Here is a 27,472-nt window from a genome sequence, read left to right on the forward strand (position 1 = left end):
TTAATTCATCTCTTTATTTTGCATATTTCTCTCACTTCCAAGACCTTGCATTCCTGGCATTTTATTTATTTACATTTTAAATAAGTACTGGGAAGGGAAAAACTATAGAGGCTGTAGTAAGCAGAGGATAGGAGGGCTGCCATGGATATCAGTTAAACCACACCACAGACCTTTTCTTCCCACTTTTGATATTTTACCAGATACTGCCGAGACATTATCCAGCTTATCCTCAGTCGTAAGGACTAGAAACATTTTTTTTTCTGGAGGGAGAAGAGAGAGAAAGAAGAAAACTGGATGTTCTTGGCAGCATCATACTGTTTCAAATAATATCCCTGCAGAAGACACAGTCCTATATTAAGCAACCTACTACATATGTATTGTTTGAGACCCAATAAGGTGTCTGTGGTACAAGCCCTTCTTGATGGTCAAGAAATTGAATCCAGATGGATTCAGTCAGTCCCACCCTCCCAAAAAAGGCCCCAGCGCTGGGACCACCCACCCACACTATTGCCACTCCTTAATCAATGCACTGTGGGACATGACATCAAGTAAGAGTAAGAATACTGAAAAGCAGGGAAGATGCTTTTCAAAGGACAGGATTCCCTGCCAAATTCTCTGTTTTTCTAAATACCAGTAGATGGTCTGGCTAGGAGAAACCAATGTCTAGAATTAACCACAGAACCCAGAGTGCAAAGGTAAAGGCAGTGCTCAGGCTGCTGATTCTTCCCTTTTTATCAAAAGGCATAATATACAGCAGACACCTCAATGCAACTCCACCGTTTCAAAATCCCACAGAGTGTTTTTACAGCTCATTGTACTGATGCTTCTTAAAAAAATACCAGCTTTCAATTAAAAAAAAAACCAACGCGCAGCACTGAGGCCCAGGCCTCTCTCCAAAATTGCTATTAAGGAAACAAATAGTAAAGAGAAGGGAAAGATGTTTATAGGTCTCCGAGGCACACAAAACAGAGGCTTTTTAAGGCTAAACTGTAAAGAGTCATAATTCCTGGTAACAATCCAGTTTACTGCTCTACAGTTCTTTTAGCATAACACAAATGCTGAGCTGGCAGCAATAATATAAAAAAGATCTTCTGAACTGTTTAGCTTCAGGCTGCCCCTATATGAAGGGGAGGAAAAACCTTCATGTCTTCCCACTTCGATGTATGGTTGCTTTGTGGCCTATAGTGATTTGCTTTTCAGGTTCCCACAAAACAAGAGCTCCATGTCCCAGAGTTTGAGATCATTTCTTCCACTTCTGCTTTGGGGTTTTCTTTTTAAATTTCTTCTCTGGTTTTGATCCTATTACGATTGCTTCTGATTTTCTCTTCTTGTCACTGAGAAAAACATAACACAACAGTCACAAAAATGCTTGTGGGTATTATGCACTTTGAGCTAAAAAACATAATATAGCTTTGTTTTCTCCCATCTTCTGCAGGAAGATCACCAGGCAGGGGGTGTGAATTCACTTGGGGGTGGTGTGAAAAGTGGTAGTAAGGGAAGGGAAAACCACGTTCCATCCCACCTAGTAGGTAACTTCTGCTGGATTCAAAGTCCTTTCAATAATCAGAATAAATCCTTCTGTTCATGGATGGGCAAGTCTAGATGCAACCTCTAGAAAGTGGTCTCTGATTTAAGCAAGTTTGACTATATTTGCTTGTTTACATGATTTATTCTGCTTACGGCAGACATTGAGATGAGGAAGGAGCTATGCAGGGCACTAAGACCTTGACTTAAGACTTGAGAGTCTAACCACTTGATTTCATAGACCTTCCCATGTGTTGAGATGCAAAACAGGCATTTTTCAAACACTTTCATTTCTTTAACAACAATATGGCCTAGAAACAATCTTTTTCTAAATGCAACTGGAATACACCTATTTCAGTATTCAATAGGCAATACTTATGGCATAGTGAAATACATTAAGCCCTAGTATCATCTCTCCATAATAGAATGGGCAGGAAGAAAAAACCACTTTAGAGATAGCTCTGGTGGAGATAATTTTTTTTATACCAAGTTACATTAACTTAGGAAAGTTGTCCATCCCTTCCTTTTCCTTACAGCGTCCTGCACATCCCCCCAGGCTTTGTGAAGGGGCACCTAGCGGGTGGGAGCTTCTGAGTAATGCAGGACAATGCACAGGCAGGGGACAGCATGGGAAGCTTTTCTTCCATGAGCTTCCTTAAATTAACATTTATTGAGATTGAAAGTTAAATATTTTGGCTTCTGAAGATTTAGGAGTTCATTTCATTTATTGAATTTATATACAGTGGTACCTCGGGTTAAGTACTTAATTCGTTCTGGAGGTCGGTTCTTAACCTGAAACTGTTCTTAACCTGAAGACCACGTTAGCTAATGGGGCCTCCTGCTGCCGCCGCGCCACCGGAGCACGATTTCTGTTCTCATCCTGAAGCAAAGTTCTTAAATGGGGTACTATTTCTGGGTTAGCGGGGTCTGTAACCTGAAGCGTATGTAACCTGAAGCGTATGTAACCCGAGGTACCACTGTACTGCTCTATACCCGGAGGTCTAATGCAGAGCCAAACTGATCTTCTCCAAAATAAAGAGATTCATAAAGGGAACTTGATGACTGCCTTCTCCACTAAGATGCTCCTCTACTTGGCTCAAGCCATCTTCTAAGACCCTGCTCTATATTCCATCCCAGCACCCGATGCGACTGACTTTGTGAAACAGGGCACACTCAGTGGTGGCCCCAATATTGTGTAGCACCCATACAAGGGAGACTTTCTCCAATGCCTTCCTCTGGTTCGTTGGGAATGGAAGAGAATGTATTGAGATAGAAACTTTTCTCTTCTTCATTTAATCCTTCAGTTTCCCAGTATTGTCAACCCTTTGAGAAGCGTGCGTCACTACCTTTTGAGGCTGACAATAGAAGCATTCTGTCCTGCTTTGGTCAACACTTCATTCCATTCTTCATCATCTCCTCGGATAACATACCTAAGTGAGAAGAATTGTGCGGTTTTTTTAGATTTAAAATGGAGGACACTTGATCAGAAAATACTGGTTTATTTTGCAGCAATGCTAGTGATCATGCAGGCATTGGTTAACGACAAGAAAGAGCATGATCAGGTACATTCAGCTGAAAGACTGTGTGCAAGTTGAAAGTAAAAAAAAATTAAAAATGGACATCTGAACCCTCCCTTCAAATGACTCAAATGCTGTCACCATCCAAACAACTACTAAAAACCTCCCATCTTTATTAGTATGGTCTAAGTTAAAATCAGCCCAGAGGAGGTGGCAGGCAGATAGGGCTGATGGGACCCAATCCTGCAACCCCTTCCTCTAACCATAGTTTGATACCTAAGTTAGCATCGCATCCACATCTTAGAAGAAATACGGTAGAGACTAAGCAATTTGTGAAGAACTTAAGTATTCAGACTGGTCGATCCCTCTATACCTTAAAAGAAGATTAAAAGCAAGGTCAGATAGGCGAATGTTTTTGGGTGTTTTCTTAAAAACTTCAGCAGCCTTTGGAGAAGGGATCACAGAAATTAATTTTAGGCTCTTGATATTCAAACCCTGTTCGCAAGACTTTCAGAAACTGACAGCAATCTCATTAAAAAGCCACAAGAGTTACACCACAGCTGGAAGACAATAAAAATTCAGTTGTGTCTTCCTGGGAGGGGAAAAACATTTGGAGGATGCCTGTCCTGGTAAGGGCATCAGTGAGAAAATTCTGGAACTACAGGCCTGTGACTCAGAAGGCCACATGAGTTTTGGCAAACCTATTTTGAAAGGCCTAAGATCCCATCCACACGTAAGACAAGATGGCTCCCTGTCGCCATCAACTTCCATAAAGAGGTCACAGGGCTTTGAACATATTCCCCTGTAGCTTGTGGGGAAGTGACCAAGTGACATTGGGAAAATGGCAAAAGCTCTTCTGAACTGCTTAAGACCCATCAGGCTAGCTTTATGGAGTCATTTGGTTCCTAAACAAAGCAATGTAATCCGTATTATCATGTCCACATCTGCCTTAGCCAACACAATGGATAGTATGAATGGGTGGCCATTTATACATGAAACCAAAGCAAGACTATATTTTCCCTGTAGCATCCTTGGGCTATTTAGATGACATGGTGAATTAGCTTAGACCCCTTGATTCCTTTCCTGGAGACTGTGGATTTATTTACTGCAAATTACGAGGGCTTACTGTGAAAAGTCCAGATCTTTCAACTTCCCAACATCTTGCTTGTGTTTTTCCTGAAATTCTTTTGCTGCTTCTTCCTGCATTGGAAAAAAAAGGATGCTGAATAGGGTTATGAAAAAATATACAGTTCTGAAGCCAAACACACAACAAAAAAGGCTGACTAGCCATTGCTTCTCTGTCCCACAATCCTAGATTTGTAACCTGATACCTTTGGCACCTAGGACAGAATTATCCCATCTGCAAATTCCACAATGGAACCAAATCAAAAAGCTCATCTACTGTAATGGCTACAACATCCAGCCCTTTCTTTGTACTTCTGTATTTTTTATATTTCTCCCCATGTCCTCTCAACTGTGGCTTTGCATAACATATTGCCTGAGGGAGAGTTCCAGAGAACTTTATAGCTTGCCATTATTTTGTGACATTTTGGGTAGTTCTAATGAAGGCATTGCCCAATGTGAAATTTTGGGATTTTAGATGAAGCAGTGATAATAGTCTCACCATAATATGATTAACACCAGGTATTGGTGTTATGCACTGCCAGTTATAAAAACTGAAATAGGAAAATGTGCAAGCTATTGGCAAGCTTTCTTCAAAAGATAATGCAGTACCTTGGAAGTTGAACGGAATCCGTTCTGGAAGTCTGTTTGACTTCCAAAGCATTCGAAAACCAAAGCACAGCTTCTGATTGGTTGCAGGAAGTTCCTGAAGCCAATCCGAAGCTGCGGAAGCCCCGTCCGACATTTGGCTTCTGAAAGAACGTTCGAAAACCAGAAGAGTCACTTCCGGGTTTTGATCATTCGGGAGACAAAACGTTCGAGAACTAGGCTGTTCAAAAACTAAGGTACGACTGTAGCATAAACCACTTTATATTGTAAACTTTCTGTGATCCTTAGATGAAGGGAAGTATAGAAATTTAATAAATAAAAGAAACAGTGCTTGCAAGACCAGACAAAAGTTCCCACTAGTTCATGGATGTGGAACTTGCAGTCCAACAAAACCTAGAGAATGGGTAGGCAAACTAAGGCTCAGGGGCCGGATCCAGCCCAATTGCCTTCTAAATCTGGCCCGCGGACAGTCCGGGAATCAGCATGTTTTTACATGCGTAGAATGTGTCCTTTTATTTAAAATGCACCTCTGGGTTATTTGTGGGGTCTGTCTGGTGTTTTTACATGAGTAGAATGTGTGTTTTTATTTAAACTGCATCTCTGGCTTATTTGAGGGACATAGGAATTCGTTCTTTTTTCTCCAAAATATAGTGCAGTCCTCCACAAGGTCTGAGGGACAGTGGACCGGCCCCCTGCTGAAAACGTTTTCTGACCCCTGACCTAGAGGGTCACAGCTACCACCATCCCCAGCAGTCAAAACAGCTGTTTGACCTCAATGTCTAATATTCAACAGTGACTGCTTTTGTACATTGAGGTTTTGTTTAGCTTTCAGGGCTCATAGCCGTTGGCAAAATAATTATCCATAGAAGTGTGGATTAAAGAAATATTGCCCTGGCATGAAGGGGTGGTGGTAGAAACCTCTACATACATAGCACTAGTATTTAGAATCTCAATATGAAAACACAAATTACCAAATCCTCATTTAAGGATTTCAGAGTTGGCTCCATTACAACGTCTTTGGTTACTGCCATCTGCTCTTCCACAGCCTTTTCCAGGATAGTGTTGAACAACTAGGAGGGAGAAATTACCATCAGGGTCATCGCTCATTGGTTAAGGATGAAACGCTTGATACATTTGATTGGCGGTACCATTGGTTCCCTAGAGGTTACTAATGACCATCCATGCAATGGCCCCTTATATAGTAGAAATGCAAGATTACTTTGCATAACCAACTGGCAAAATTAAATTCTGCTCTGCACCATATTCAAACAGTACGCAATGGTCAGTCAAGTGCAACTTTTCCCTGACATCACACACACATCTTGAAGTAATGAGTGAAATCCTCAAGGGAGGGAGGAGCTGCTTAACACATCCCCTTCCAACCATTGGTCCATTCAAAATCCTCTTCCACCATAGTGTTTTCTCATCTGGAAGAGGTGCCACTTTGCTAAATCTTGGCTGCTTCTCATTTATTAAAAAAAGAAAACAAGGGAGATGTACACACAGCTAAGCATCCTACAGAGTTTGAGCCTCAAAAGCATTTACCCACATCTGAAGAACCAACCTAAGAGAGCCTATGATACAAGGGGCAGTTGTTCAAAGAAAAACATATTGAAGTTATTTTTATACAGTTAAGCTCAGATCCTATACTATTGGATTTGGACACCAAAAGTGTTCCACCATACAGGCAATCCTCCCAAATGCAACACTCACAAAACCCACATTTACCTGAACCACCTTCCGGATAGACCTGTTGAAGAGGCCCATCAACTGGCCACTAGGCAGCTCTATCTCTTTCTCCAACTGATCCACAGATTTGTGCTGGAGACCAATCCCAAGAAGAAGAGCCTGGAAGAAAAGTGAGTTTCCTGGCTTTGATTCAACAGAAGGAAAAGTCTGGCCTTTGTCAGAACCCTATCATGTCATTATTATTTTTGTCCAGCAATTTCCTTGTCCTTTAAAAAATTTAGGTACACAAAACTCAAAGGGCCACATTACATTTTTATTAGAAGATCACATCACATCAATGGTAGAGTAGCATTTTGCTACCATTTTAACTCCGTATCATTTTTAACGCATTCCTTGCCAATCCCCTTCTTCTCTCTTTGCAAAGTGAACCACCCAAAAACAAACTGCAAAGTCCCCCAGCAAACCACCACAGACCACATCTTCTCCACTATTAAGTGTGCTCTCTTTTCTCTGCGCACAAAGTACATCACTTATGCTCTCTTCAGTATGCAACAACAAAGATCTGCACCCCTTTTCTGTTACTCCCCCGTTTTTGTTTTATCACATGCAAGATCTGCACTATCTACCTATGCCAGATTTTCTCATTTTCGTCCCTTAGCCTTTCCTTTTCCTCTGTTTTGCTCCTGCAAAACTTGTCTACTGCCTCTTGCCAAGTTCAGTAGCAACAAAACATAAGAGATTCATTTGCTCCACTAATTTCACACACAGAGTCTCAGATGTAGGTAGGCTACAAAACATCACTGGCAAACTGCCAGAGCCTTTTAAAAAGATGGAATCAATTTACGTTCTGCATTCTTCCACTGACTGTTGATGGCCTATATGAGCAACAAATGATCCCACAAATAGGTTAGAGAGGTCTTCAGATAAGGGGTGCTGCAATCAACCTGCATGAATTATCTTGAGCAAGTGCCTTAATGCAGTTACTGTTTGATTCAGAAGTTGGGCTCTAAATTAGGGTTCAAGGGCACCTGATGTAGTTCCAAGACAATTGCTTTGTGGCTCTTGTCCTGGTGAGTTTCAGGTTAAGAGGACAACTGGAAAACCCAAGCATGCCACTGAGTTCCAGGGGGAAAGGTCAAGGTCACAAGTGTAGGAAATTTTGGAGGTTACTAAATCTCTCTCTCTCTCTCTCTCTCACACACACACACACACACACACACACGTCTCAGTTCAGAGACTGGCCATCAAATGAGAGGACTTGCATTAACAAGACACTAGCTAAACACATGATACTTACAGACTGAGTAGCAGAAAGGGTCATATCTCCAAGCTGGTTGAGAAAGTACATCTTAGAGATAGCTGGAATCATGTCCATAATCAAGTGATAGTCCACCATGTTCCTTGAGTACATCTCCAGCCTCTTCAGGTCGTAAGGGATAAAAACAGCTTCTAATTCTTTACGACTGATTGCTTAGCAAACCATGAAATAAATTTTGAGTGGAGTGGAAAGAAGGAAAAAAACAAGACAGAGGTAAATTACACTTGCTATCAAGGTGTTAAGAACAGGAAGCAGAGAAGCGTTTGTAAGACGGGGATAGCTCCTCTGATGTCTTCCGTAAAAGATTCCCTTTCTCAGCATGGAAATGCAACAAGCTGTCCATCAAGGAAGAAACTGCTCTTGGACCAGAGAAAGCAGAGTACTGTGTATATTTATTGAAAACCTTTTTTATTTTTTAATGTGATGCATGTATTTTTTCTGGGATTTGCTTTAGTACTCTTTAGTTCATGGGTAGGCAAACTAAGGCCCGGGGGCCTGATCGGGCCCAATCGCCTTCTAAATCCAGCCTGCGGACGGTCCGGGAATCAGCATGTTTACATGTTTACATGAGTAGAAAGTGTGCTTTTATTGAAAATGCATCTCTGGGTTATTTGTGGGGCATAGGAATTCATTCTCCCCCCTCCCCCCCCAAAAAAATAGTCTGGCCCCCCACAAGGTCTGAGGGACAGTGGACCGGCCCCCTGCTGAAAAAGTTTGCCGACCCCTGCTTTAGTTTCACAAAATGCCCTTCAGGGAGTTTTGCAGACATTTACTTACGGGGTTGAGGTGGCTGCTTGATATTCCTGTTTTGCAAAATGTTCAAAGCTAACGAAGGAGAGAAAGTGCTGAACTGATATGACAAAAGGGAGAGAAATCTCCTCCTGAAATCTGCAGGACAAATGGAAACAAAACCTGGTTTACTACTTCATGTATAACTGATCACACTAAAGGCTGATTAACAGTAATTTGCGGTGGGGGGATATCAAATCATTTTAGGGGGACTTGACCACCAACTCTCCATGTGAAACTGTGGGGTCAAAGTCACTACTGCAGCTAAAGTTGATGGCTACTTTTTATGCAAGAGTACACTTTTTATTCAGAGGAACCCCACTCCCCACCCCATAGCAATGTGGCGGTAAATTTACCATCCAACCCTAAAATGGCAGCTCAAAACAGCACTGAAACATCATTCCTACTAGTCACCTTTCCAGAAGGCACTTAGCCAGTTTTCCTGCTCACTCTCTTCCTCTTCATTCAAGGTCTTCAGCATGATACATGAGTGCTCCCCAGTCAGATCATTCTGGAAAATAAAGGTATTGCTTGTAGCTGCAACATTTTATGAGCCGTTGAGTCTTTTCAACAATAAACAGCAGCAGAAAATAAACAAGTTTATCAGAAAACACACAAGACAGTCAACAGCAATAACTGCTAATAACTATGGTGCATTACCATTGTCTCAGTGCAACCTGGATTCTGCTTTTACAAAAAGGTACCGTATTTTTCGCCCTATAGGATGCACCGGCCCATAGGACGCACCTAGTTTTTTTTTGGGGGGGGGGGATAAAGAAAAAAAATATATTCCCCCCCCCCCCAGCCGCGGCTTCAGCGTGCCCCGCGCTCCGGGCAGTAGGCTGCGGATATCTGCCCGAAGCGCAGGGCGCTCTGCTTCAGTGCACCCCACGCTCCGACCAGCAGGCTGCTATCCGCAGCCTAGGGAGCCCTGCGGGAACTCCTGCGGGCTCCCCAGGCTTGCTGATAGCTTCCTGAAGCCTGGAGAGCGAGAGGGGTTGGTGCACACCGACCGCTCTCCAAGCTTCAGTGAAAGCCTGCATTCGCTCCACAGGACGCACACAGATTTCCCCTTCATTTTTGGAGGGGGAAAATTGCGTCCTATAGGGCGCAAAATACGGTAGCTTGGGTAATTCAGAACCAAATTACTGTTCCATTTCAGATCACATCAGGTGAATGATGAGGTTCCAAACCAGAGTTATTTTCTGGCTCAGAGCTGGAGGAGAACCATAGGGTCACAACACTCACTTCAGACTGGAGGTGAGCATTATAAGTTGCCCAATTTGGTACAGTAGAAGACTATGGAATTCCAAACTTCAGGGACATTATTGGTGAAAAATGAAAATTTATTAACTATTAGTTCACTGTGTATGTCTGATGACTATGAAGAACTAGTCACTGAAGCAATCAAAAGGAAACCATTTTAAAACCGAACACCTGATTTATGCAAACAAACCCCACCCGAGGCAAACCAATGACACTCACTGGATTTATAGTAAGGCTGTCGACCAATTAAATAATCCCTAGATGATTGTTCAATAAATATACACCAAACATTTTTGTATAGGATAAACTACAGCTTAATAATAAAAAAACTATCACAGAAATAACAGAAATCACTGGGTTAAAGCTAACCAAAAGCCCAGAGGTAGCATTATTATCAATTTATGATGGGGTGGAAGATTCACAGACTATGAAGGACTTGTTCACAAATTTATAGACAGCTGTTCAAGTTATTACAGCTAGGAAGTGGAAGGGGCAAGGTGGATATAAAAGGGAATGGTATAAAGAGGTGTGAAATGTAGCTATTAATGATAAATTAGCGTGTGCTGTTAAGGTAAGATGGGGAATATGCAGGAGAAATGGTTTTGAGGAGATATGGAAGGTGTTTGTGGAATTTGTACTGGAAAGGGGGTTAAACGATCGCAAGAGGTGTTAAAATTTTGGGAGGTTGAATAGTTACAACGGAATGGTCTTGGGGGTGGGGTGCACATTTTTATTCTTTTTTATTTATTATTATTACTTTGTCAAAATAAAAAACAAAATTATAAAAAAGCTATCACATTGCCATAGGGATCATCAGAACCAAAAACATTCCAGCACTATTGGGGTCTTGGGCAATGAAATGAAACTTACAGGAGTCTGCCTCAGATAAACTGGTACAAATCCCGCTCGTTTCCAAAACCTGGTAGAAGAAAGAAACAAAAACTTACAGCCTGTCAAGAGCTGTCATATGGCTCAATATTTATTTATACTTAGGGCTGAGCCAAAGCTATTTTCCCCAGGCATTTGTGACCAAAAGACGCCAAGCCTTCCAACTTTTTCCACCACTCCTTGCAACCATCTCCATTTATGTCTTCTTTCCCTTGACCTCACTCTTAGCTGCTCTCACTGACACCATCAAATGTGATGCAGTCCATGGCCCTAACCTCGCCACATTTCTTGTGATTAATTTAGGAAGGAAGCAGCAACAAAAAGGGGGTGAAAGGGAAAATGGCACTGGAGCAGCAGTGGCCAGTGCCACTGAAAAAGCGAAACATTTGGATAATCTGTGGGTGCAATTCAATATTGTGCCATTCAGTGCAAGCATTTTTACTTGACAGAAATAATTATCTCCCCTCTGCTCCCCACCCCACTCCATCGCTTGCTGTTCTGGCCCTCCAGAGCAGATTCGGGTAAGGTGCAGGGGGCACATGGGGGTAAAGGAGGGAGCCCTTGCTCTGGCACCGGTTAGATCAAATCAACCCCAAAAAAATTCCATGAAAATAAGTTGTTTTGATCTATGCACTGGAGAATAGTTCTGCACAGTCCTAAGTATAGTATCCAGGTGTATGGAAGAAGCTAACTGAAGTAACCAGAAACTGCACATTGATGCAGAACAATGTTCTTGTACTGCTCCCTTCATGTCAATAGGACTTGGAACCCTAGAATTATAGAGTTGGAAGGGACCCCAAGAGTCGTCTAATTCCAACTCCCTGCAATTCAGGAATCGTAGCTAAAGAACTCCTGAGAGACATGTTCTGCTGTGTGCAAATTTTACCAGATTGTACCTTGAACAATCCAAAACAGGCAAAGCACCCCAAGGTTAGAAAATGCACTTGGTCCGAACCACTAAGATTTCATGCTTTGCAAAACACACCGATACCCGATTTCAGTACAGTTGTTAAGAATGTAAGAAAAGCCCTGTTGGATCAGGTTGAAGGCTCATCTGGCACCCTCTTCTCCTAGTGGCCAGCCAGATACCTATGGCATTCCCCTAAGGAGGACCTGAATGTAGCAAAGCCCTCCCCACTTGTGATCTCCAGCAACTGGTACCCAGAGCTATACTGCCTCCAACAGTGAAAACAGAAAACAGCCCATTGTGGCCAGAAGCCATTGATGGAATCTTGTGTATACCTGGTAGCACAATGGCCCTGGCATCTCTTAACCTCTCCTAGCAGAGGATAATGTTGGAATCCATGGTTTGAATGCAGCTTTGCAAGTTAGCAATTAGAGTCTCCACAGAGTGGGAAGACAGAGCATGAAAGGAATCTGCCTAGAGATAAGGAGACTCAGCAACAAACCGGTGATTAGCTGAGGTCCCTTATGTAGGCATGACCTATAACACCGGTGTGAGTGTGAGTGTGAGTGAGTGTTAGTGTGGTGTGGTTAGTGCTGAGGAGTTGCTGAGAGCAAAGAAGTCATGTTGTAAATAGTAACTTGTAGATATACTTATATGTTTGCTGCTGTAAATAATAAAACTACAAGAATCAAGTTGCTAGTGATCTGTTTGGTCCTGCTCTTCATCCTGCCTGGGCAATCTCAAGAGTTGCTCAACAATCGCTGCAGTACTCTGCTGAGCTGTGCAACAGGCAAAAGCACTTCAACGGTTCAGACGGCTTTCAAAGTTTCAGCAGATACAAATGCATCCAAATGCTTACTTGAGCAGCTTTGGTGTCAAACCGTAAGACACACCAAGATAGTCCAGATTCTCAGCTTGCCTCTCGCTCAGTTTGAGAAGCAGAGGGGGCAAATCCTTCCGAGGCATCACAGCTTCTTCTAATAAACTGACCGCCTAAAACAAAACAAAAAACAGCAGATCACTTAGCAAGCAGATGAGTGGCCAAAACATGTTTTGAAATTTGCTTGTTCAGTAGAAAGCAGTCCAAAGAGGTATAAACAAAATGCAATCCCCATGTGGACCTCTGAAAAGCAAATCTCAACAGAAGCCTTTGTAGAATGTCATAGAATCATAGAATTGGAAGGGACCAAGAGGGTCATCTAATCCAACCCCTTGCAATGCAGAAATCTTTTGCCTAAGGTGGGGAACAAACCTACAACCTTGAGATTAAGAGTCTCATCCTCTACTGGCTGAGCTAGCCTTCCTACCTCACTGTTCACGGTAGCAATTTCTCTTGGCTTCTGAGTCACTTTTTCTTCCAAACAAGGAAACTTGCCTTCATAGTACATCTGCAGCAAACGCAGAGCTCGGCTGCCATAACCCATCTGGGAAGAAAAGGGTTTTGAAAGAAAGGATGCACATTCAAGAAAGAGAAAGCTCTTACAACCTGGCTCCTTCAGGAAGCTCAGCCTTTCAGACATCAAGCATCAAGTTAATTTCACGTTGGGATGAAGAACATGTGGCCCCTTCAGATGTTTATAGACTACAGCTTCCATCATCCCTGACCATTGGGCCATGCTGGCAGGGGCTGGAGTCTAACACCATCTGGAGGACCACAGATTCCTCCTCCCTGATTTACATGAGCAGGTCAGCATCACTCTGCAACCACAGATGATTATTAGTTATAAAAAGTTGCCAACACACACAGACACCAGAATACACATTTCATACATATTGTTTTTTCTTTAAATTTATATCCTGCCCAAAGAAGGCAGGGCAGTGGGAGATATAAGGCCCAAACTAATGGGTCTTAAGGAAGCAGTTTGCTAAAAACTCTGCTTTTTCCTGCCTCTAGGCTTCTGAAGCAGGAAAAGAATAAGATCCCCCAAAAAATGGTATTTGCAGGATTTCTTTCAAATGCTAGCAACAGAAGAATAAATTCCATTACCCCTTGATAATCAGGATGGACTGCAATGCGAACAACTCTCCCACCAGACAAACTACCAAAGTCAGGATCTTGGAACTAGAAATAAAAATTTGGAAGAAATGAAGCAATCATCAAATGGAATTGAAGAATAAGAATACATGAAAGTGCAAAACACCTGAGATGCAACTGAGAAGCTGATCAGTTACCTGCTCTGAGACGCTCCATGGAATGAGATCTCCCGATGCTTTCTTCCCCCTAGACAGACTGTTCATAATAGACTGACGGGCGATCTCTCCCTCCAAACATACCTGCCAAAAGTGGGGAGAATAAAGGAGACATGGGATTTAGTGCTAGACTAAAGCACAGTACTCAACAGACTAGGGCAATTTAATCCATAAATGTTAAAAAAATAAAATAAATAGGGGTTGTCTTATACATGGGGGAGAAATACAGTAATTTTCCCTAGGAGTCAATGATGAAAAGGTTAGCTCTCTGATGTAGGATTTGTAGCCTTTATCAGATACTCGATTTTCCACGGCTTGCTTTCTGGGCAAATTAATCAGAGCTCTTTAAACACAAAAGGCTTCGGGTTGGATCCAGTCCAAGCTCTGGGTACAATCTAAACACTCACCCTGAGGTTGATGAGAGAGCTTAGAAGGGTATGCAGTTGCCCCTCTGCTGCTCTCTGCTGCCCATGAAGAGGAGTGCGGCTGGTTGGGAGACTCCACCAGGGCAGAGACCCCACACTTCACCCTGGGGGACAGGAAGGTACCACCAGCAATTCTTCAACCAGAGCTAGCCAGCAGAAAGCACCCAAATGGGGTGTTTGGGACGGGTCCATCAAGCTCTTTGAGTCCCAAAGGGATCCAATTCTTTTGTCTCTCAGCTGCACCAGCTGGGAGGTGGCACAACGAAAAGGAAACTGCTCCTCCCCCACCCAGACACAATACTGCCCTAGCCAACACAAGCAGCAGGGCTTGTGACGCAGCTGTCAATCTGGCCCTCCACTCTGCCCTGCTGGTCCCCGGCTAGGGTTAGGGTTGCTCTGTTAGTTCCATTTACAGCAAGTCCCATTGATTTCAATAGCGAAGCCAATTTAGTCTGCACCCAGCCCTCTGTGCCCTCTCTTACCTGAACGACAGCAAGCACTTCTGGCAAAGAATTCTGGGTAGGTGCAACAGGTGGCAGAAGGCAGAAGAGGTGATGGGCAGGAGCATCTGAAAGCATCTGGAGGTCATTGGGAGAGTTCTGGAAAGACAACCGTTGGGTCACAGAATTAGTTCTCCAAACACACACAAACAATTATATTTGTTTCTCATCTGATGAGCAACTATTTCACTGCGTCTGATTTATCTGCACTATGGGTTTTTGGAGGGTTTTTTGCAAAGAGAACTCTCTTTGAAGCAATGAAGACCATCAGCATCAAACTGATTTTTTAAACTGCCAAGCTATATAAGGTCATTTTGATACAGCAAAGTGTATATAGCATATAAGTGTATATAATAATAGATTTTATTTTCTTCCATCCAACTGCAAATACTGATCTGGCTCCAACAAGCAGGAGCTTCTCAAGTGGCATTCAGCTGAGGGATCACTCCTGTTGGCAGGGCAGCAAGGGTGACTTTTGCCATGTCTCTCCTTACGCCAGCCCCCAACACTCCCCTCTCTCACTGTTGTGAAGGGTTGCAAGTCTGCCCAGAACAGTGTCAGAGGTGGCCCGAAGGAAAGAGGGGGAACTGAAGGAATCAGAAAGAAAAAGAACCACAAGGAAAGCACTTATGATTTTTGTCCAACCACAGCTCAGCAAGGAAGGTCAAAGGTCCCCCAATCTCCAGCCAAAGCTGGCAACAGGAACAGTGTCACCAACCTTGTAGTGAGAAGCCACGTACAGCGCCATCAGCCTTTGAAGAAAAGTCTCTGATGCTCGGTGATAGCAGAAGAGGGTGTCCCTGTTCACGTAGTATCTGAGTGCCATGGGTTAAGGGCCATCTCACCTGTGTCTCACTCTAGGAAGGAGCTGGGAAGGGAGTAATTTCCTGGGAACAGTATGCAGCAGGAGGAGAGAGAGGATCATTCCATCTGGCAAGCTGAAAGGTTTGCCCTGGTGTAATGATCAACAGTGCTTGATACTGAATTCCTGTCAATTTTCCATCTCTCTTACTCCCCGTGGGGCTGCTAAAGGCCACAAACGGCATGAGAATAATCTCCAGCAGCAAGGATACAGGTCACAGGTTTCGGGCAGTGGGCAGCCAGATATAATCCTTGTGATGTTGAGGCAATCCAAACACAGCAAGTCGTTCAGCCACTTTTCGACTGGATCTCCCGGGGCATACCTAATGGATTCCTGGAGGGAAACTTCATGCAGCGAGCGAGCTGGAGAGAGAGAAAGACACAGAAGGGCAAAAGTGAAAAATTTAAGTCCATGGACAATTCATATCCATAAAAAAACCAAAACAAAGGAGATAGGGAAGAACAAAACTCTTACACCCCAGTGTTTCCTAAACTGGTGCCTTCCATTTGGAGGGCAACAGGTTGGGGAAAGCTGCCTTAGCTGATTGTCCAAAGAATTATTTCTATTTCTATACATTTTACACTACTTAATGAAATAAAAACTGCTTAGTGGTTTATGTTTACATAAAAAACAACGGAGAACAATTTTCAATCAAATTTCCTAATACCTAAAATGTGATATAAACACAGAACTGTATGTCACAAAGAAAACTGAGCAGTGTACAAAACAAATTTAAAAATTAAGGGTTGAATCCAGAAATTAACCACCCTCGGCTCCAAAAGCTCCAAATGGGAAGTGTTTTCACATTAAACTCCCAAGAATGCGTCAACAGGTTGTGTCCTCCTCACAAGCCCTGAAAGCCCTCTTAACGCTGCCCAATAACAGCTTCTCACACTGCCGCACTGTCAGCTCTCCATGTCAGGTAGATGATGCTTGGAACCCACTGTTTGGTCCACTGCCTGGAGGCAAAACAAGTACGCAGCCTGTCAGGAAAAGCTGGTCCACAACCCAGGCACTAAAAATGAACTAAGAGCCAAGAAGTCGTCTTGAATTTTTTCGATTCAGCACATTTTCAGGTCCAAGACACCTAATGGTGACAGCAGCTCAAAGCTCTTGCTTCCATTTCCTGCAGTTCTTGGGGGGTGGGGGGGGGGATTTCTCCTGCGTCAAGAGCCACTCTTTGGCACATATCTGAGAAATGTAGATGCTGTACTTCCGCAACACGGAGGTCACATTATGCAGCCTGGGGTTTCTCAGCTCTGTGGAATGACTATACCTGAGGACAGTTTCAGCGTTGTCGTCGCCTTGTTCTCTGCTGTCATACTGGCCTGTGCTTGTGCACTCTGTTGCCGTAACTGCTGGATCAGCTTCAGGGAGAGGGAACGGCCAGTACCCTCATACCTATTAAGAACAAACAGACAAAGCAGTCGAGTGAAAAGAGAGAGACACAAAACAAGTAAAGCTCTTGATTCCTGTAGTATCAAGGGAAGACTTCCACGCGCCATGACACATTAGTGAGATTTAAGGCAAGTGAGCTAGAATGAAGAACTTACCCATTGATTGTAGAAGCCATGAAGACCAGGTAAGGGCCTAACAGGTTTTTCACCAGTGGGAGCGGGATAGCAGCAGCTTCATCAATCACCACCAGCTCAGCTTGCCCCAGTTTCACAGCATCAGCAGGGTGGATATACTTGCCAAGAAATGAGAAAAAAAATAATTTTTATAATTATTATTATTACTATTACTACTATTTCTAAGTAAATGACCATTCTCTCCTGAGCGTTCAACCAATCAGAAAGAAATCCACAACAAATATAAATTATTTCTTTAACTCACACTTAGCTCCAGAACTGGCCTCCAGAATTCTGGAATTGGCCTCCACAGTCACGTACAGACACACTGTTCAGACCATACTCATGGAAGACAATCTTACTTGGCTACAAGTGATCACCAAAGAAGACTTAGCTCCATTTGAAGATCAATCACCTAGTTTTCCGCAATATAATTCCACAGAGCAGGAAAAAGATTTAAAGGGGGGACTTTGAGCTAACAGAAACAGACAACGCCTTTAGAATATAGGCACAGTCTAATTGTGAGGAAGTATAAGCAGATGTTCTAAGCAACGGATGAAAGACCTCACAATTAAACTTACATCACCTGGACACCAGAGCTAGCATACTTTAGAGGAAGAGAGGGAGGGAGAGGCAGAAAGAGAGCCCAGTGTATGTGCAAGGACTAAACGTCCCAGGTACAGATCTTGCCTGTGCTGCAAAACTAACCAAGTGGCTTCAGGAAAGTGTAGCATAGTGTATCTATGTTGTACATTATTATTTCCTGCACCCTACTGTTCTTCACGGGATGCGGGTGGCCCTGTGGGTTAAACCACAGAGCCTAGGACTTGCCGATCAGAAGGTTGGCGGTTCGAATCCCCGTGACGGGGTGAGTTCCCATTGCTCGGTCCCTGCTCCTGCCAACCTAGCAGTTCGGAAGCACGTCAAAGTGCAAGTAGATAAATAGGTACCGCTCCGGCGGGAAGGTAAATGCCGTTTCCGTGTGCTGCTCTGGTTTGCCAGAAGCGGCTTAGTCATGCTGGCCACATGACCCGGAAGCTGTACGCCGGCTCCCTCAGCCAATAAAGTGAGATGAGCGCTGCAACCCCAGAGTCGGTCACGACTGGACCTAATGGTCAGGGGTCCCTTTACCTTTACCTTACCATTCTTCACATAGATAAGCAAGTATTTTAGCATTAAGGACCACAGTGGAAATTGTGGCCACCTTTGCAAAGAAAAAGAAAAAAGATATGCCCTTGGGCCTGGACCATCAGGTCACATGCAAAATTGAGAGTGAGTGGGTGTAGTGTAGTGGTTAAGAGAGTTGTTCTTGGACCTGGGAAACCAGGGTTTAAATCCCCCCCACAGCCATGAAGCTCACCTTTGGCCAGTCACTCCCTCTCAGACTAACCTAACTCACAAGATTGTTGTGGGGATTAAATGAGGGAGAGAGCAGCCTTCTGGAGGCCAGTGCTGGGCAGAGCTATTAATGCACATTTTCCTTGTTCCTATACTTTCCTATCCAGGCAAGCAATAGGCTCAGGGACACATTTCAGCTAAGCAAAAACACTAAGCACAGTGCAAAGCAGGGGCAGTGAGGAGTGGGGCTTGAGGAGAATTCCAAGGGCCAGAAAGAGGGGTCTGGGAGCCACATCCAACCCCTAGGTCCGAGGGCCTGGCATTGGGTCCAGCACAATACATCATGTCTTCTGAAAACACGGTGCTGAAGACTCGCTTTGGTAAACCAGTCTGACTAGGAGTTAAGCAGCCTTATCTAACAAATGCTAAGTTATAGCATTTGAAGAGTGCCAGGAACAAGTAATTGTGTCTACACATGCCTGAAGGAAAACCGAAGAAAGCTTCTATCAAAGATAAATCTACCTGGATAGTCTGCCTATGCTCTTTGAACACATTCACCCTGACGACTGCTTTGCTAAATTCAGGGTTGAGAGACTGAATGATCTCATAATCCAAGTGTTCCTGAAAACGACAGACATAAACCACATTAGGAACACCAAAGAAAATACAACCTAGCTTGTACAAAAAAAACCAACCCTTCAGAGCTAGTTTGGTTTCAAAGGTCATCTGAAGCTATAATTATCTAAAATTGTTCCACATATTTGGTAACCCCATGTTTTGTAAAAAAAACCACAAAAACATTATTCCACCAGACCCTTAGGGCATAAGAATTTTCCCTCTACCCACTGATGGTTCTGCTGTTGTTTTATTCCATTGGTTGCGTTTGACATTTTCAGTATGGCTTTGACTGTTATTATTGCAATTTGTATTGTCAGCCAGGCTTGCAACCCACTGGAAGGAAGGGCAGGATATAGGCCTATGGGAAATAAATACAAAAATAAGGAACTGAATCTAGAAAAAACATGACCAGAACACCACTAATGGAACAGGTTTCTTGTATTCCCATTGCCGCTGCAGAAATCTGCACAGCCTAAAAACAGCTCCTGAGAGTCAGAGAACTCTCTGGAATTGTGTGGGTTATACACAGGCAGTTGTAACGGGCAGGGGGAAGAAATTCAGGAGGATAGCCGTGTGCAATGTACACAAAGGCACTCTGTGGAACCAGTCAATATCTGCTCATATTACCTGATACTGCAGAGCATCAAAGCCTTTAAATACAAATTCAAACAGGGTGTGAAGGTTATCTGGGCTGGGAGATGTGACAAAAATGTTGGAATAGCTGCAAAAAAAGAAAGAAAAAGAAAAACATGACAGAAATGAACTTTACTATCTTTTATTATTGTTGAAACAGTAATATAAATAATTCGGCATGTTGTAAAAGCGGAAAAATAATTTATCAGCTTTTTAAAAGAAATTTTGTTATAACATGACCCAGCTTTTAGAGAAACTGGAACTGAAGATGGTTTAAAGCAGAGTTTACAAAACAATACAAAAACCTGATGTAAGGAAAATGTTCCCCTATTGCATGCACATGTGCTTCAGAACCAAGTACTGAAGTACTCCTATAGTAGTCTTTGGTCATGTTTTCACTGGAGTGGTAAATCTGTTTCTGTACCATGGCACTTCAGAGCTACAGCAAGTTATGTACAAGTGAAGAGCTACATTTTCAGCTATGTCCAGACTCAAAAGAGAATGTGGATTTAACATCACCTGGAGCCTCTTGAAGGAAAAACAAGTTACAAATTTTTACATCGGTTATTTTGCAGTGTTTTTTAAATTGCTGCCTCTGGGCTGAGAGCACAGGATATTTGAAATCATTTCTGATTTCAGCCTTAACTAAGTAAATCATTGGTTTGACAGTAATTCTATAGCTAAATGTGGCAAAAATGAGCATATGGACCATTTTAATTTTTATTTATGGCTCATAACTTGGCAGCAGGGGGCAATTACCTATGTAGATTCATCATTACTGAATCAGTTCTTTTCAGACTTATGTGGAGAGTCCAGTTCTCCAAAAATACCTTCATGTTTTACCTTTTAAACACACACCCATTCTTAAAACACCCCAGAGCAACTTACCCAAAAGCCACTGCTCCAGCTATGGCCAACCCCAAGGCAGCTGATTTACCACGACCTCGGGCGGCTGTTAAAGCCACGGTGCTTCTCAGCGTTTTCTCAGAAATGGCTTCAATGAACTTCAAAACGGCTTTGGCCTAGCAACAAGGAAGCATATTAGAACAGTTTGGCCAGAAAAGCAAGACCACAAAACTAGAGAGCTGCAAGCAATAGCATATGCTAGTAAGATTTCAAGTTCATTCACTTATTCATTCCGTAAGATTTCTTACACATCCTTATAGTTATATAAAAAAAAAGAGCAGACAAGTAAAAATAATTCCAAATGGAAGCTGCATAGAATGGGTTAAACAAAAAAGTAGAAATTGGTCCAATAAAGTAGCTTAAGTATCTAAGGGTCTTTGGCATACAGAAGCTGAATAATGACGATGCAAAACGTACTTCTGTATTAATATCAGACACCAATTTCATGCATAAAACCCCATCTGCTGAGAACAGGAGGAGATTCTCCAGCAGCTGGCAATATCTTTCATTCCCCTCATATCCTGGCTCCTCTCACCATCCTGAGCTTCACCACAAGCTTCATGAACAGGACACATGGGGGTGAGGGGCTCAAATAACTGCATCACCTTATTCCTGTTTCAAAGCCACACTTGCCTGATCCAGGGTTTTACAACCATCCACGAGCACTCCTACGGGCTGGGTGTCCTGGAGGCTCTCCTTTAGTTCCTTCAGCTCCATGTCCTGAGGACTCAGAATTTCCTCCTGTGAGCAAGAGAAGCGTCACCTAAATCAGAAAAGACTGCTACCTTGAATGCAAAGAGACACCACAATCCACAAGTAGCTCGCCTGCACAAATTTGTTTTGATGGGAAAATGAGCATCCTACTGCTCATCAACCAAACATGGTGGATTGTCCCTCAAAGAGATACAACTCAGAGCACCTGCAAGTGTGCAAATTAGCTGCATAGGCGCAATCCTGACTTTGAATATATATGAAGTGACGAAGGCAAGTGGGTTGGGGGAAAAACCCTCCAACACTGCACTCCTTTTCCAAGGCCTGTTTGTTATTGTTGTCAGGACCTGCTGCTCCAAGCACAACTCCAAAAACTTTATTTGTACTTCTGGAAATACAGCTTTTAAGCCCTGTGCCTTTGGAGCAAGAAGAAACAGAAGGCTCTCCTGTCGGAAAACAGGAAGAAGCAAAACAGAACCTTCCGCCAAGTCCTAAAAGAAGTTGAAAAAGCAAGTCCTGTTATGGCAAACTAAACATCCAAAAATCTGAAGTCAAAATCTGAATTATATGAATTTAAACTACTTACCTGAGACCGGGGTGGAATAGCAGCAATGTCTGCTACATGGGTAGAGATCGGGAGGATGTTAAGCTGATCATCAACCACCATGCAGGTTTTGCAAGAGGCCAAAGAAAGAATGAACCTGTGCGATGAGACAGAGGACACAGCACCATTGTCGCTGTTGTACTTGACTGGTTCTCCGCCTGCAAAATGATTCCTCGAGCTACAGCTCATGTACGTGGATGGATGTGATCCAAGAATAGTGTTTCAGGATGGCACATCAAGCCAGATAGCATAGACTGCTTCTGTATAGTAGCTCCCTTCAGCATTAATACAGTGCTAACACACAGGCCCTGCCAACTTCACAGCAAAGCTTAGGGAAGAGTCAGCCTTGGGACTCAAAGCCACATTTCCAACATGCAACAATACACTTTGTTCAACAGCATTTCACCTCCTGCACAGGTGAGTTTCCAAAAAACGAATGTGGGGGTTGGCAGAGCATTTGTTGGGAAATTTCAAGTGAATCTACAGAGCAGAAATCATAGATGTCCCAACATTTTGCTATTGAAAATTAGACCTTGTCTGAGCATAGCCACCCTACACAACAGGTGTGGGGTACCTGTGGCCCTCCATGTATTATTGGACCACAACTCCTATGTTCACTGGCCTTGCTGGCAAGGGCTGATGGGAATTGGAGTCCACAGGTCTCTCGTGAGCCAGGAGTTCCTCACTCTTGCTGTGCATTTCCCTACTAGTCAAGATTGAACACAGCTTCATGAATGATCTCTTGGACACAGGGCAATAATAATGAATGCAATTGGGGTGGGGGGAATTCACATTTAAAGTTACAAACATGCACTTAGAATCATACAGACTTCTGAAACAATAAGACAAATCTAAGCAACAGGACTAGAGCTTCTAAGATTCACCACCCCATTATGCTTAAATTGAACATAATATTCCTTAAAACTTCCACTAGAGGGCAACAAGTACTTGGGCCAACATGGAATCCCTTCTAAACCAAAGGCTCAACAAACAGACTTTTCCCTTCCAAGGGTTGATAGTATTTGTGCTCAAAATAGTTGGGCAGCCTACCTTTCATTGAATCGGCCGACCACATCCTGATGTGCTTCTGTCCGGTAGCGAGAGTGTACATCCTGGGGAGAAGAAATGTTGTTTGTACGAAGCCTGAATAAAGCCTTGAACCTGACAACTTCAACGAAGCACAGGCACAGAACAGCCAAGTACTATACCGTCTTGTTAGACTGTGCTCCTTTCCAATGCCCACATTTTACCGACTGCTCTTTAAAAGTTTCTCAAGTTTACCTCTCTAATTCCCAAGCAAAGGCCCAAGTAGAGATGGACACTGGCCCTCACTAGCACATAGCCCTCAGCCAGACCACTCTATAGCTTAGGGTGCATGAGCAAGTGTGCTGCCTGCAATCGTCTGACTGAATAGGCCAGCCTAATTTTCTGTCAGGTTGCTTGTGCTTCCAGCACCTGCATGTCTAGAAATTCTGCATCTAAAGCTTTCCCCATAACTGCATCTCCACACCGAGAAAAACTCCATGTGCTTGCCGCTTTCTTAGCAGCTAAGTGCAGAAATAAACAAACAGCTTTAATAACTCTGATACGCGTGTTCAGAAAGGACACTCATTGCATCCAATATGTGGTATGTTTCACCCATTCCAGAGCCAGATCTCAGCACGACAAAACAGGTTGCAGGACTGAAAAGCTCCTTTTAAGCTGGCATTATCTCGAGCCCCTAGTCCAGCTGTACATTTCAAATGGAACACAAGAGAACATGCCTGTACTACTTTCCCATGCAGTCCAGCACTGTCTGCTATGATTGGCAGTGCCTCTCTGGGCCCTCTATATTTCCAGTTACATGCAACCTCATATGTTTGTAACTGGAGGTGCCAGGAATCGAACGAGGGACCTGCCGTATGCAACGCATGGGTCCTACCGCTGAGCCATGGTCCCGAATAGGAGAGCTGGCCAATTTTCTGTTAAGCGCAGATAAAAACATCTCAGGAGGCATACATACCATGGTCATGGTGTAGAGCTGCTTCAGGGAGTTCATTGTTCTCAGAAGAATCGCCACGATGCCGCCACCTTCCACGGTTTCAACTGTACGAGCCAGCAAATTGGGAGTCAAAGCTTCAAAGTCCTGGAAAAGATTGTGCCGAAAATTGACGCACCGTCTTCAGTAATGTGCCCGCAAAAAATGTGCAGTGCCAAGAATGGACATTCGTGTACAAATGGAGTCAGACAACAATCTGCAACATGATGGTCCAGTTTAGATGGATCATATCTTAATAAGCAGAGACAGAAGAAAGAGTTTTGCTCATGCATGCAGTCCCTTCTTCCTTGTGGTGTATCTGAATCGAGGTCTGCAATTATCATAGTTTCTTTTTTAGCTGAACACGGAACTTCAAAGCACGATTTAGGATGAAGGCTTCTTCTGGAGCTGGTAACCATAGTTTCATGGTTCACCCAAAATGGGAAACTTCTGTGTTCAGCTGAGATATTATCCTGAGCATGGCTTGTATTTCACAGAAATGAAACATGAAGCTATGGTATCAAATGCCATTTTATATTTTTATTTTTGTTAGTAATGCAATGTGGAAAATACGTTTGGTACGATTTTGCACTTAAGAGTAAAGATACCTGCTACAGGGAACATTATGGATAGTGCAGATGAAGACTAGAGTTAAGGAGCAAGTGAAGTGCCCAAATAACTTGAAGAAAATGACTCTCCTATATTGAATGTCTTCCTACCTGGAGGACGCACATGCCGAAAGTATTTCCAAGAATTTTGTGTGTCTCGTTGTAGTAACAGTACCGAATGTTTGTGGCTGCTATGAACAACTCAAACGGGTCATCTTGTTTCAGATCTAACATTCCAGTTTTAATTTTCTTCTGCAACTGCCTCATTCTTTTTTTACGGTGGCTGGAGGGAAGATACAGGAAATTAAATTGGAAGTCCTCACTGAGGAAATTATCACATACTCAAATATGCAATTCTGTGCATGTTAACTCAGAATAAAGTCCCACCAGGTTCAAGGATTTAATACTTTAGAGCCTCACCACATAGTTGCAATTTTTCAAAAAAAGAAAGAAAAGTCATACAAATGTTTTTACCTGCTGAAGCCCAGCTCTTTCTTATAACACCATAATACTGATGGTCTAGCCTTTACAGCTGCTTTAGACAACATATGATGAAGTATGACTACCTGTAAGGCAATAAAACCTATTATTACCTCCGAACAAAGACAACACTGAAATAAAGCATCTGGAAAGCAAACAGGAAGATTTTAGAAATACAATTAGATTTATGCTTTGCCTACACTTTTGAGAACAGTGCCAGAACTTTCACATATAACCTTGTGCTACAAAACAATGGGGTATGGAATAATAAAAATGACACTCATGACAGAGACTTAAAAAAAAGAAACCTTAACTGAAAAGACAGATACTGTATGGAATTCAGTGTAGGACTAGGTGGGGAATGTATGCAAGAAACAAGGTCTGATCACACAACAAGACTTTTGTGCTTGAGAATGCTGCTGCTTGATAGGTTTCATGCTCTATAGTTTATAGTTTGAATGCATTTATTTATTAATCTGCCAAGAGAACACTAGTTATGGGAATGGAATATAAACTGTCATCAATAAAATACTCCCAGATCCTTCAGTTAAAGTTCCAACTCAAAAAGTAATTTGTGGGCACACATGGAAGTACAACCTCATGACATTTTTCCTAAGTGAACCAGCAATATACAGATAGATTTTCACAGACAGCAATGATTTTAGCTTCTCTTTCTCTACAAACCCTCAGCAGAGGGGACCCTCTTGGTAGTCCCTCAGTTCAGGAGGTAGGTGACCCAGGAGATGGAATTATCTGTGGCAGCCCCTAAGTTATGGAACTCCCTCCCCGCAGAAGTGCATCCAAAATATTCACTGTATTTCTGCTGTATGCTGAAGAAGGCACAGCTCTTTACCCTGGCCTTTGATACTTTGATATGCAATTAGTTTTGCACTGTTTTTAATGTTGTATTTTTAAATTGCCCTTGGAGCTTGGGGGTGAAGGGTAGGTATCAAAACAACAACAATGGAAATCGCTGCATATACCTTCTCTGCAGAAATGGGTCACAGTGTAAAAAGTCCCTGGAAAATGACCATGTTACTCAAGGGTAGGGAACCAGTGACCCTCCTGATGTTGCTGAACTCCAGCTCCCATAGCCCCAACCAGCATGGCCAATGGTTAGGGATGACAGAAATTGTAATCCAACAACTTTTAAAGGGCTGCAGGTTCCCCATCCCCAATTTAGATTTATGATGAGCAATCCCAAGCTGAATGAAGCAAGCACATGCGGCCACTGCTTTTCTTTTAACTGCTTGCACAAATCTCCCAAATAAGAAGCCAGCACTTTCCACAAGCGCATTAACAGCACCCGGACGAAGGTTATATACATTAGAGAAAAGAAGTCACGGGCTGCACTTCACCTGATCTTTGCTACGATCCCCTACGACAACAAAAAGTGTCCTGTGCCGTGCAGCTACTCCATTCTCGATCAGTATCCGGATGCGATTGTCCACTTTCTTGCGCTGCATTTTCAGCTAGAGATCCTGTAAAGTTTTAAAGAGATATTGTAGTGATTCAGTGCAGGGTGGCTTCAGTTTTCACGGAGATAGCAGTCTGGGGGTGGGGGGGAATAGCAAATACCATCCATCCCAAGATGGCATTTTTCATCCAAAGCATAAGAACACCAATCCTCCAGCACTTCTGACACGTCTCCCCCCTCAACTCGTCTCCCTGACCCCTAAACTAAAAATCCCCAAATGTTGTAACCTTTTCTCGCAGAGGAGTTTTCCCACCCGCTGCTCATTCCGATTGCCCAGCCAATTAATTTATTATTATTATTATTATTATTATTATTATTATTATTATTATTATTACTGCCTTTTTGGGGACCGTCTTGCTGCTCTCAACAATACCTTGGGTACACAAACTTGGAATCGACACGTGCAAACAAGGGAGAGGCCTCCAAACCCAGCCGCTGACTCGGAGACTGTTTCCTTGCCTTTTCTGCTTCCTTCCTTACAGAAACCAGCTCTATAAGCCAAGAGGCCCCTGGTGCCTTTAAACTCTGCTGCCAGCTTCCCACGTGCAAGGGGGGGAAACCCACATGGACTGCGCAGCAGAGAGGAAGGACCCGGGCTGCTGACTCAAGGATAGCCTGCAAGGATGCCCTTCCGGAAAGAGGCGGCGCTGGGGCCGCCAGGCGCAACGCGGCCTGCAAGGGCTTTGCGCCGAGCCGAGGCCTATAAAGGATTCTAGGTGCGGAGCGGGGAGGGGGGTGGAATTCCAGCCGGGGGCCTTTTCCGCCTCGGCGCTCCTTGATATCGTATTGGCCACGAGCAGGAAGAGGAGGAGCAGGAGGCGCCGGCGGTCCTCGTGCGTTTAGCGTCCGCCCGCTTGCGAAGCCGGCTGGAATTCGTAGCCGCGGGCCTTTCCGTTACGTACG

The 27,472-nt window shown here is 43.4% G+C and overlaps 1 protein-coding gene across 1 annotated transcript; it reads right to left on the reverse strand.

Moving 5' to 3' along the window:
- Window positions 1–27,239, reverse strand: NAT10 (N-acetyltransferase 10). The gene is made up of 29 exons (XM_080983098.1): window positions 26,943–27,239; window positions 26,451–26,573; window positions 25,087–25,178; window positions 24,724–24,895; window positions 23,990–24,112; window positions 23,038–23,099; window positions 21,970–22,084; window positions 21,306–21,413; window positions 20,655–20,788; window positions 19,761–19,854; window positions 19,038–19,136; window positions 17,160–17,296; window positions 16,883–17,007; window positions 15,818–15,968; window positions 15,463–15,559; window positions 14,727–14,843; window positions 13,802–13,903; window positions 13,617–13,691; window positions 12,937–13,053; window positions 12,489–12,622; window positions 10,705–10,753; window positions 8,983–9,079; window positions 8,557–8,667; window positions 7,759–7,931; window positions 6,501–6,620; window positions 5,744–5,842; window positions 4,168–4,241; window positions 2,871–2,954; window positions 1–1,334 (listed from the first exon to the last, which is right to left on the reverse strand). The coding sequence occupies exons 2-29, from the start codon at window positions 26,556–26,558 to the stop codon at window positions 1,241–1,243; spliced, it is 3,063 nt and encodes a 1,020-aa protein (XP_080839224.1). The 5' UTR covers window positions 26,559–26,573; window positions 26,943–27,239; the 3' UTR covers window positions 1–1,240.
- Between the last annotated feature and the right edge of the window lie 233 nt (window positions 27,240–27,472).

Source organism: Podarcis pityusensis (genome assembly GCF_964106645.2).
Source record: "Podarcis pityusensis genome assembly, chromosome: 1".
Classification (NCBI taxonomy): domain Eukaryota; kingdom Metazoa; phylum Chordata; class Lepidosauria; order Squamata; family Lacertidae; genus Podarcis; species Podarcis pityusensis.

What these genes read in the sequence shown, in the direction of transcription:
- NAT10 (XM_080983098.1), bottom strand. Translation starts at nt 26,558, where the DNA reads ATGCAGCGCAAGAAAGTGGACAATCGCATCCGGATACTGATCGAGAAT. An exon ending in GGGATCGTAGCAAAGATCAG is followed by an intron (nt 25,179 to 26,450) that starts GTGAAGTGCAGC and finishes ATTGCCTTACAG; the next exon opens with GTAGTCATACTTCATCATAT. An exon ending in AACGCTGAAACTGTCCTCAG is followed by an intron (nt 15,969 to 16,882) that starts GTATAGTCATTC and finishes CTCTCTCTCCAG; the next exon opens with CTCGCTCGCTGCATGAAGTT.